This window comes from Dendrobates tinctorius, unplaced genomic scaffold, assembly GCF_039654945.1.
Source record: "Dendrobates tinctorius isolate UK_male_01 unplaced genomic scaffold, ASM3965494v1 ptg000159l, whole genome shotgun sequence".
Lineage (NCBI taxonomy): Eukaryota > Metazoa > Chordata > Amphibia > Anura > Dendrobatidae > Dendrobates > Dendrobates tinctorius.
Genome location: NW_027361826.1, coordinates 19319593 through 19332056, shown reverse-complemented (window position 1 = coordinate 19332056; position 12464 = coordinate 19319593). Strand labels below are relative to the sequence as shown.

The window sequence follows — 12464 nt, the reverse complement described above, 5'->3', positions numbered from 1 at the left end:
CGGCTCCGAAGAGATTACAGCAGCGAGGACATTAGAATGACAGAGGAATAGTGAAGGAGAGATGTAGAGGAAAAACAAACATCCTCCATTTACAGCCCTACAAAGAAAGAAGAACCACACTCTAGTAATGAAGAATCTCCAAAATGGCAGCCAACACTAGTAAATAACTGTTGCTGCGGTAACCAGGCATGAAGGCCTGTACTCCGCTTCAGTTGCAGTATTGGTTTCCTACTGATGATAGAAATCAATGTAATGACCGATCTATTTTATAACACGGCTGTAAATACACAGAAAGCCTCAATGATTTGTATATAGACCCGATTCCAGAAATATCAAACATCATAAGGAAAGAAATAGAAACTGGTTTATATATAAACATCCAATGTGGCTTCATTCCCAGAAATCTAAGTTACAAAAGCTCTGTGCACTGTTAGAGCCTTGTCGGAGGTGTACAGTACCTCAGGAAGATTTCCCATCATGTATCCCCCAGGCGTAGACTACTGTATATACATATGTATTACATACAACCTCTATTGCACCCACATACATCCCTAAGCTTCAGGAAACAGTGTACTGCTACATCAGACGCCATATTACTGATCTAAGGCTGGTTTCACATTTGCGTTTTTTAGCGCTGGAAAAAAACGCATACCTGCGCATGCGTTTTTTCCCCTATATTTAACATGGGTGCGCATACCTGCGCGCTGGTAAGCGCATGTATGCGATTTTCATGCGCTGCGTTTTTTTGGGGTGTGCGTTTGGATTTTCCAGACGCAGCATGTTGCATTTTTTGGCCCTGCAAAAAAGCGCATGCGCACATATGCGCACGTTTTGCACTAAAAATGGCCATTATAGCCTATGGATGCGCATACATGCGCACTGGCATGCTCATGTATGCGTTTTTTTGCACATGCGTTTTTTTTTTAACCATGGAATTTAGGGGTTTAGGGTTAGGGTTAGGGTCAAGTATGGTTTGGTTAAGGGTTAGGGTCAGGGTTAGGGTTAGGGTTAAGTATGGTTTGGTTAAGGGTTAGGGTCAGGGTTAGGGTTGGGGTCAGGGTTAAGTATGGTTTGGTTAAGGGTTAGGGTCAGGGTTAGGGTTGGGGTTAGGGTCAGGGTTAGGGTTAAGTATGGTTTGGTTAAGGGTTAGGGTTAATTATGGTTTGGTTAAGGGTTAGGGTTGGGGTTAGGGTTAAGTATGGTTTGGTTAAGGGTTAGGGTCAGGGTTAGGGTTAGGGTTAGGGTTAATTATGGTTTGGTTAAGGGTTAGGGTCAGGGTTAGGGTTGGGGTTAGGGTCAGGGTTAGGGTTAAGTATGGTTTGGTTAAGGGTTAGGGTCAGGGTTAGGGTTAATTATGGTTTGGTTAAGGGTTAGGGTCAGGGTTAGGGTTAATTATGGTTTGGTTAAGGGTTAGGGTCAGGGTTAGGGTTAAGTATGGTTTTGTTAAGGGTTAGGGTCAGGGTCAGGGTTAGGGTTAGGGTTAGTTAGGGTTTAGGGTTTGGGTTAGGGTTAAGTATGGTTTGGTTAAGGGTTAGGGTCAGGGTTAGGGTTAGGGTCAGGGTCAGGGTTAGGGTTAGGGTCAGGGTTAGGGTTAGTAAAGTCATGGTTTGGGTTAGTGTGAGGGGCCAACTAATGTTGGAAAAAAACGCAAACGCGGTAAAAACGCACTAAAAACGCATAAAAACGCTGCGTTTTTTTCATGCATGCTCATAAAAATGCTTGAAAAAAAACGCAGCAGTTGTATGCTTTTGTATGCGTTTTTTCAATGCGTTTTTTTGTGGGAAAAACGCGCTGCAAAAAAAAGCAAGTGTGAAACTAGCCTAATTCTCCTTTAGCAGCACTGCATTAGGAGGACAATATCTCTGTGACACGGTGTTGCATGGACGTACACTTGGAAGCAAAATTATTCAGCACCCATTGAGAATTAAAGTTTATTAGCAAAAAGTTGTCCCCAATGTGCTCAAAGCCATGTAATAAGCCACAAGTATTGGGTCTTTGTTCTCAAAAGCAATGAAACAAAACTGGAACTTTTCATACCTATAGATCAGCAGTATGACAGGGGAGGAATGAAACATATGCTGAAAGTGAAACATGGCGGTGTCTCAGTAAAGCATGATGGTGACTCACTGATTTTTACAGTGAAGCATGGTGGTAGTTCTGATGCCTACAGTCAAGCATGGCAATGGCACAGTGATGCCTACAGTGAAGCATGGCTGAGGCTTTGATGATGCCTATAGTGAAGCATGGCTGCGGCTTTGACGATGCCTACAGTGAAGCATGGCGATGGCCTTCATCATGCCTACTTTTAAGCATGGCAGTAGCTTGGTGATGCCTATAGTAAAGCATGGCAGTGACTCTGATTCCTATAAGCATGGTGATAGCTTGATGATGCCTACAGTGAAGTATGGCAGTGGCTAGTTGGTGTATAGTGAAGCATGGTGGTGGCTCGATAATGCCTGCAGTGAAGCATGGCGGTGGGTCAATGATGCCTACAGTGAATCATGGCAGTGGCTTGGTGATGCTCTGAGGCAGCCTTACTTCCTCTTCCACTTGAAACCTGTATTTGGAAATCCTAGGAGAAAACATCAGGCCTCCTATGAGGAAGCTGAAGTTAATGCGTCATTGGACTTTCCAACAGGACAATTCTCCTAAGAAAACCTAAAAATCCACCAAAGCTTGGCTTCAGAAGTAGTACCGGAGGGTTCTGGTAAGGCTACCACAGTTATCTGACTTGAATCTTACAGTATAGAGGCTTTTTGGTGGTATATAAATATACATATATACACACAAACACACACAGTGAGGAAAATAAGTATTTGATACACTGCCGATTTTGCAAGTTTTCTCATCTACAAAGAATGGAGAGGTCGGTAATTTTTATCGTAGGTACACCAACTGTGAGAGACAGAATCTAAAAATAAAAAGATGAAAATCACATTGTATGACTTTTACATAACTGAATTGCATTTTATTTAATGAAATACGTATTTGATCACCTACCACCAGCAAGAATTCTGGCTCTCACAGACCTGTTAGTTTTTTGTTTAAGAAGCCTCCTACTCTGCACTCACTACCTGTATTAATTGTATGTGTGTGAACCTGTCCACACACCCAATAACACTCAAACCTCTCTACCATGGCCAAGACCAAAGAGTTGCCCAAGGACACCAGGGATGAAATTGTAGAACTGACCAAGGCTGGGATGGGCTACAGAACAATAAGCAAGCCACTTGGTGAGAATGCAACAACTGTTGGCACAAATATTAGAAAACTGGAGAGACACAAGAGGACTGTCAATCTTTCTCGGTTTTGAGCTCCATGCAAGATCTCACCTTGTGGGGGACAGATGATTCTGAGAAAGGTCAGGAATCAGCCTAGAACTACATGGGAGGACCTGGTGAATGATCTGAAGAGAGCTGGGACTAGTCTCAAACACTACCGTACGTAACACACTACGCCGTCATGAATTAAAACTCTTGCAGGCCACGCAAGTTCTCCCTGCTCACACCAGCACATGTCCAGGCCCCTTTGAAGTTCACCAATGATCACATGGATGATCCAGAGGAGGCATGGGAGAAGGTCATGTGGTCAGATGAGACCATAATAGAACTTTTTGGTATCAACTCCACTTGCTGTATTTGGAGGAAGAAGAAGGATGAGTACAACCCCAAGAACACCATCCCAACCTTGAAGCATGGTGGGGAAAACATCATACTTTGGGGGTGCTTTTCTGCAAAGGGGAGAAGACGACTTCACTGTATTGAAGGGATGATGGATGGGGTCATGTATCGCGAGATTTTGGCCAACAACCTCCTTACTTCAGTAAGAGCCTTGAAGATGAGTCGTGGCTGGGTCTTCCAGCATGACAATGACCCGAAACACACAGTCGGGGCAACTAAGGAGTGGCCTAGCCAGTCTCCAGTCCTGATCCCAGCAGAATATCTTTAGCGGGAGCTGAAACTTAATGTTGCCCAGCGACATCCCCAAAACCTGAAAGATCTGGAGAAGATCTGTATGGAGGAGTGGGCCAAAATCCCCACTGCAGTGTGTGCAAACTTGGTCAAGAACTACAGGAAACGTCTGACCTCTAACTGCAAACAAAGGTTTCTGTGCCAAATATTAAGTTCTGTTTTGCTATTACATCAAATACTTATTTCATGCAATAAAATGATAATTATGTAAAAATCATACAATTGTGATTTTTTTGAAGATTCTGCCTCTCACAGGTGAAGTGTACCTACGATAAAAATTACAGAGCTCTCCATTCTTGGTAGTTGGGAAAACTTGCAAAATCGGCAGTGTGTCACATTTATTTTCGTCACTGCGTGTGAATAATATACAGTAAGTACAGTATAATATTCTTTTCTACAAAACTTTATTGAGTCTTGAATAGTTAACACTCCCATACACTGCTGCTGCTATGGATACGGATGACAGCGTAATTACAGGTTGTTGTTTTTCTTCAACAAACTTTATACAGTCTCTGGCGATGAACACTCGGCCGTACCTGCGGTATCAGTAAACAAAGGCACTGTATATAGGGCAGGGCTCTGTGCTTACCACACACTGGATGTGATACAAAATAACCAGACACAACAGCCAAACTGTGCACTGAATAATGGCACCACCACATCCCACACACTGATGAGGCCATGGCGATAAGTCACTGACACTATTTTCTGGGACACTTACTCACTGCTCCGACACAGGTTATCATATGTGCAAGAAAAATGTTTATTTTTGTCTCGACTAGCGAGGAAAACAAGTCACTGTGACAAAGGAACAAGTCACACAGAAGCCCCATTCTGTCACACGCCCTGCGTCCCCGACACAGGGACAGGGGTCCTCCGGGGACCGAACCACGAGTCAAAATGACAGCAAAATTGTCGCCCCCGACACTCCTGTGTTTGGTTTCGGCACATGAGACATTTAGTTACACAAACGCTTTTCACAAGACCCAATGTGTCACTGTGCGGTGAAGTAAGACGAGGGTGACATGGCCGACAGCTGGGCCTGCTGGAGATAGTTATAGCGGCCGTCACACTTTATACAGCCCGACAGTAACAAGTGTGGCACGTCATAAACGCAAATAAATATATATATATATACACACACACACATAGGTATATACAGGGGCACACACACACATATAGGTATATACAGGGGCACACACACACACACACATGGGTATATACAGGGGCACACACACACGGGTATATACAGGGGCACACACACACGGGTATATACAGGGGCACACACACACGGGTATATACAGGGGCACACACACACACACACACACGGGTATATACAGGGGCACACACACACACACACACGGGTATATACAGGGGCACACACACACGGGTATATACAGGGGCACACACACACACGGGTATATACAGGGGCGCACACACACACGGGTATATACAGGGGCGCACACACACACGGGTATATACAGGGGCGCACACACACACGGGTATATACAGGGGCGCACACACACACGGGTATATACAGGGGCGCACACACACACAGGTATATACAGGGGCGCACACACACACAGGTATATACAGGGGCACACACACACACAGGTATATACAGGGGCACACACACACACAGGTATATACAGGGGCACACACACAGGTATATACAGGGGCACACACACACACGGGTATATACAGGGGCACACACACACGGGTATATACAGGGGCACACACACACGGGTATATACAGGGGCACACACACACGGGTATATACAGGGGCACACACACACACACACACACGGGTATATACAGGGGCACACACACACACACACGGGTATATACAGGGGCACACACACACACGGGTATATACAGGGGCACACACACACACGGGTATATACAGGGGCGCACACACACGGGTATATACAGGGGCGCACACACACACGGGTATATACAGGGGCACACACACACACGGGTATATACAGGGGCACACACACACACAGGTATATACAGGGGCACACACACACACAGGTATATACAGGGGCACACACACAGGTATATACAGGGGCACACACACACACAGGTATATACAGGGGCACACACACACACACAGGTATATACAGGGGCACACACACACACACAGGTATATACAGGGGCACACACACACACAGGTATATACGGGGGTACACACACACACAGGTATATACAGATGTATACACACGGGTATATACAGGGGCACACACAAACACACGGGTATATACAGGGGCACACACACACGGGTATATACAGGACACACACATGGGTAAATACCGGGTATACACAGGACACACACATGGGTAAATACCGGGTATACACAGGACACACACACACACACGTGTATATACAGGACACACACACACACACACACATGGGTATATACCGGGTATACACAGGACACACACACACACATGGGTATATACCGGGTATACACAGGACACACACACACATGGGTATATACAGGGGCACACACACACGGGTATATACAGGGGCACACACACACAAACAGGTATATACAGGGGCACACACACACAAACAGGTATATACAGGGGCACACACACACAGGTATATACAGGGGCACACACACACACGGGTATATACAGGGGCACACACACACACGGGTATATACAGGGGCACACACACGGGTATATACAGGGGCACACACACGGGTATATACAGGGGCACACACACGGGTATATACAGGGGCACACACACACACACACGGGTATATACAGGGGCACACACACACACACGGGTATATACAGGGGCACACACACACACACGGGTATATACAGGGGCACACACACACACACACGGGTATATACAGGGGCACACACACACACACACGGGTATATACAGGGGCACACACACACACACACACACGGGTATATACAGGGGCACACACACACACACACACGGGTATATACAGGGGCACACACACACACACACACGGGTATATACAGGGGCACACACACACACACACACGGGTATATACAGGGGCACACACACACACACACACAGGTATATACAGGGGCACACACACACACACACACAGGTATATACAGGGGCACACACACACACACACACAGGTATATACAGGGGCACACACACACACACACACAGGTATATACAGGGGCACACACACACACAGGTATATACAGGGGCACACACACACAAACAGGTATATACAGGGGCACACACACACACAGGTATATACAGGGGCACACACACACACACACACACACAGGTATATACAGGGGCACACACACACACACGGGTATATACAGGGGCACACACACGGGTATATACAGGGGCACACACACACACACGGGTATATACAGGGGCACACACACACACATGGGTATATACAGGGGCACACACACACACATGGGTATATACAGGGGCACACACACACAGGTATATACAGGGGCGCACACACACACACACAGGTATATACAGGGGCACACACACACACAGGTATATACAGGGGTACACACAAACACAGGTATATACAGATGTATACACACGGGTATATACAGGGGCACACACAAACACATGGGTATATACAGGGGCACACACACACGGGTATATACAGGACACACACATGGGTAAATACCGGGTATACACAGGACACACACATGGGTAAATACCGGGTATACACAGGACACACACACACACATGGGTATATACCGGGTATACACAGGACACACACACACACATGGGTATATACCGGGTATACACAGGACACACACACACATGGGTATATACAGGACACACACACACATGGGTATATACCGGGTATACACAGGACACACACATGGGTATATACCGGGTATATACAGGACACACACATGGGTATATACCGGGTATATACAGGACACACACATGGGTATATACCGGGTATATACAGGACACACACATGGGTATATACCGGGTATACACAGGACACACACATGGGTATATACCGGGTATACACAGGACACACACATGGGTATATACAGGACACACACATGGGTATATACCGGGTATACACAGGACACACACACACATGGGTATATACCGGGTATACACAGGACACACACATGGGTATATACCGGGTATACACAGGACACACACACACATGGGTATATACCGGGTATACACAGGACACACACATGGGTATATACCGGGTATACACAGGACACACACATGGGTATATACCGGGTATACACAGGACACACACACACACATGGGTATATACAGGGTATACACAGGACACACACATGGGTATATACCGGGTATACACAGGACACACACACACATGGGTATATACCGGGTATACACAGGACACACACACACATGGGTATATACCGGGTATACACAGGACACACACATGGGTATATACCGGGTATACACAGGACACACACATGGGTATATACCGGGTATACACAGGACACACACACACATGGGTATATACAGGGTATACACAGGACACACACATGGGTATATACCGGGTATACACAGGACACACACACACATGGGTATATACCGGGTATACACAGGACACACACACACACATGGGTATATACCGGGTATACACAGGACACACACACACACACACGTGTTTCCATGCACAGCAGCACGTACACATTGTGGAACACGGGCATTAACCCCGTGCAGTCCGTCTCCTACCTCTCCGCCCCCTCCCGTTGGTGCCGCCGTTGCTGCCCCTCATGGCTCCGGTGCTGAGCGCTGTTCCCTCCGGTGTCAGCAGAGCGGCGCTGTGGAGGAGCCGGGCACCGCGCCCGCCAGCTGCATGCTGCTCTCCTCAGCCTCCCGTGTCAGTGCCGCTGCCCCCAGCCTGCCAGGTGTGGTGCTGCCACCTCCTAATTGCTGCCCGGACATGGGCACCCGAGGAATGTATGTGTGCGGACCCTCCCAGGGGCCTGGCCCTGACACACTGCGCGGCCATAGGACGGGCTGACAGCGGAGGAGGCGGCAGTACACGGGAGGCTCGCCTGCCAGCTCCCAGCTGTAACCCTTTCCCTGCCGGATCCCTCCATCTGCCTGGCATCAGGGATGATGACGGTGTACACAGCTAATAACGTGCTGCCCAGGGCCGGGGCAGGAGCTGAGGGCGGACACAGGAGAGGCAGATCTCCTGCTCATTTCATAATGGAGGAAACCGATAGTCACTCTTTCCCCAGACTGAAATGGCTGATAACAGGGAGCAATACATTGCAATCAACATAGTAGGAGCAGCCTTTCCCAGCATTTCAGGGGTTCTCTGATGAACACCGGTTATCAGTGGGACGATGCTCACTTTCTAGTTGCTGGGTGGCGCAGTCAATCAGCAGTGGACAACCTCCTAGGCAGGGAGTGCAGTGCTTACAAGCTCCTTGCCATAGAGCTTGAGATCACTTGCTCTGAGGCTGGATGGGTCGCACGGTCCGGATATCGTCAGTGGTGACGCTTACATACAGAGAGCGAACAGTTCGGGTCAGTGTCTCAACCATGCCGCTGTCAATCATGTCTGCACTGTCAATCATCAACAGCAGACCGCCTCCCCCTGCAAGCAGGAGGCAGGGGAGCGGTACACTCCTGAACAGCAGCATGCTACTTCCACTCTCAATCAGTTGTAATGGACAGGGAAGCTGGATTGTGAGTGCTAGGGTTCGCTCACATGACCGTAGATGCTCTCACCTGAGAGAATCGGGTCGATTATTCTAATGACGCTCAGATCAGTTTGTAAGCATAGAGTGATCACATTCTCTTGGATGAGAGAACCATAGCACTGCTGAGGAAAAGATGGAGAAAGCAATTTCTCCATCTTCTCCATTGTGTGAGTGTCCACCAAATTCTGACTGCACTCAGATGTCATCCGACTGCAGTCCGATTGTTTTTCACACACCCATAAACTTGAGTGGGTGAGTGGCATCTGATTTCAAAGCAAGGATGGTCGGAAAAAAAAAATCAGGCATCAGCACTGACCAATCGAATAAGGCTATGTGCACACGCTGCGGATTCACCCGCGGATTTGTATCTGCGGATCCACAGGTAAAACCGCAGGTAAAATGACCTGCGGTTTTACCTGCGGATTGGCCTGTGGTTTTCCCCTGCGGTTTGCCACCTGGACAATGGAATAGGTGGCAAACCACAGCAGAATCCGCAGAAAGAATTGACATGTCAGTTCTTTCCGCAGTTGAAAATCCGCACCATGTGCACTGCGGATTGTAAATCACATAGACTTCCACTGTACTGTACACTGTCTGCAGAACTGCTGCTGATCCGCAGCAAAAACCGCAGCGTGTGCACATAGCCTAACATTGGTCCAATGTATACACTCATGTGAGCGAGCCTTAAGGTCAATGAGCCGCTGCTTGTTGGTATAATAGGCAGAACGCATTTTCTATGCAAACAGAACGATTAGTAATAGATCATTCTGTGGGCACAGACTGGCACTGTTCTCGGCAGCACATGCTCTACACAGGACGACGTGCTTTCGACAAAGAAGCTTTTTAAGCAGGTAAAATGCTCATTCGTCGGGTGATCAACAACCTGTTTGCATGGCCTGATAATCAACCAGCATTCAAGCAACGTTAGGTTGCCAGACAGCGCCACCCTAGGAGAAACTAACCACTGCACGTTGCTCATATGAATCAGTGTAACGCAGTTTAGGACAGATCTGGAGCGATCTCCACATTGGTTAACAGATGAGCATGGTAAGTAATGGACTCCCCCTGTCTCCATAACAGGGTTTATAATAATGGACAATCGAAATCCATCAAGTCTAGAGCCCGCCATACGCATTACATGGCTATATGCCAAACAATGCTTCAGCCAATCATTCGCCTGCAGCCATCTCAGCAGCTCCCATACATACGTTCAGCCGAGTGCCGATGTGTTCTCTATGAGAAGGCGGCAGACGGACATGTTGGGTGACAGCTTATCCCCGGGAGAACAATGCGATCGACAGTCTGAAATTGGGCATGCCCAGTTGACATTTCCACTGATAATCAGTTGTCCAGAGACCCTGAACACTTTAGAATGTTGTCTGAACCCATCAATATCGGTGGGTTGTCAGAAGGGTCGGAGACCCAGGCCTCTCTACCTTCAAGAGTACCCCTGGGACAGGTATAGTTAGGGTCCCAGTTCCAGGGACAATTTGAAGGCCCCCTTCCTTACCGAAGACCGTCATAGCGTGACATATTGTACAGTCATGGCCAAAAGTATAGAGAATGACACAAATATTAATTTTTACAAAGTCTACTGCTTCATTTTTTCTAATGGCAATTTGCATATACTCCAGAATGTTATAAAGAGTGATCAGCTTAACAGCAATTACTTGCAAAGTCAATATTTGCCTAGAAAATTAACTTTATCCCCCAAAACACATTTCAACATCATTGCAGCCCTGCCTTAAAAGGACCAGCTAACATCGTTTCAGTGATTGCTCCTTTAACACAGGTGTGGGTGTTGATGAGGACAGGGCTGGAGATCAATCTGTCATGATTAAGTAAGAATGACACCACTGGACACTTTAAAAGGAGGCTGGTGCTTGGCATCATTGTTTCTCTTCTGTTAACCATGGTTATCTCTAAAGAAACACGTGCAGTCATCATTGCACTGCACAAAAATGGCCTAACAGGGAAGAGTATCGCAGCTAGAAAGATTGCACCTCAGTCAGCAATCTATCGCATCATCAAGAACTTCAAGGAGAGAGGTTCCCTTGTTGCCAAAAAGGCTCCAGGGCGCCCAAGAAAGACCAGCAAGCGCCAGGACCGTCTCTTAAAAGTGTTTCAGCTGCGGGATCGGGCTACCAGCAGTGCAGAGCTTGCTCAGGAATGGCAGCAGGCAGGTGAGTGCATCTGCACGCACTGTGAGGCTGAGACTCTTGGAGCAAGGCCTGGTCTCAAGGAGGGCAGCAAAGAAGCCACTTCTCTCCAGGAAAAACATCATGGACAGACTGATATTCTGCAAGAGGTACAGGGAGTGGACTACTGAGGACTGGGGTAAAGTCATTTTCTCTGATGAATCCCCTGTTTGGGACATCTGGCAAACGGCTTATTCGGAGAAGACCAGGTGAGCGCTAACACCAGTCTTGTCTCATGCCAACTGTCAAGCATCCTGAAACCATTCATGTGTGGGGTGGCTTCTCAGCCAAGGGAATGGGCTCTCTCTCAGTCTTGCCTAAAAACACAGCCATGAATAAAGAATGGTACCAGAATGTCCTCCAAGAGCAACTTCTCCCAACCGTCCAAGAGCAGTTTGGCGATCAACAATGCATTTTTCAACGTGATGGAGCACCTTGCCATAAAGCAAAGGTGATAACTAAATGGCTCAGGGAACAAAACATAGAGATTTTGGGACCATGGCCTGGAAACTCCCCAGATCTTAATCCCATTGAGAACTTGTGGTCAATCATCAAGAGACCGGTGGACAAACAAAAACCTTCAAATTCAGACAAAATAAAAG

At 47.4% G+C, this 12464-nt stretch overlaps 1 protein-coding gene across 1 annotated transcript in view; it reads right to left on the bottom strand.

Moving 5' to 3' along the window:
- Positions 1 to 8938, bottom strand: part of LOC141052368 (6-phosphofructo-2-kinase/fructose-2,6-bisphosphatase 4) — a 119622-nt gene extending 110684 nt beyond the window's left edge. The window contains exon 1 of the mRNA XM_073549612.1: positions 8682 to 8938. Coding sequence (XP_073405713.1) covers positions 8682 to 8724 — 43 coding nt within the window. The 5' untranslated portion in view covers positions 8725 to 8938. The remainder of the gene's footprint in view (positions 1 to 8681) is intronic.
- Between the last annotated feature and the right edge of the window lie 3526 nt (positions 8939 to 12464).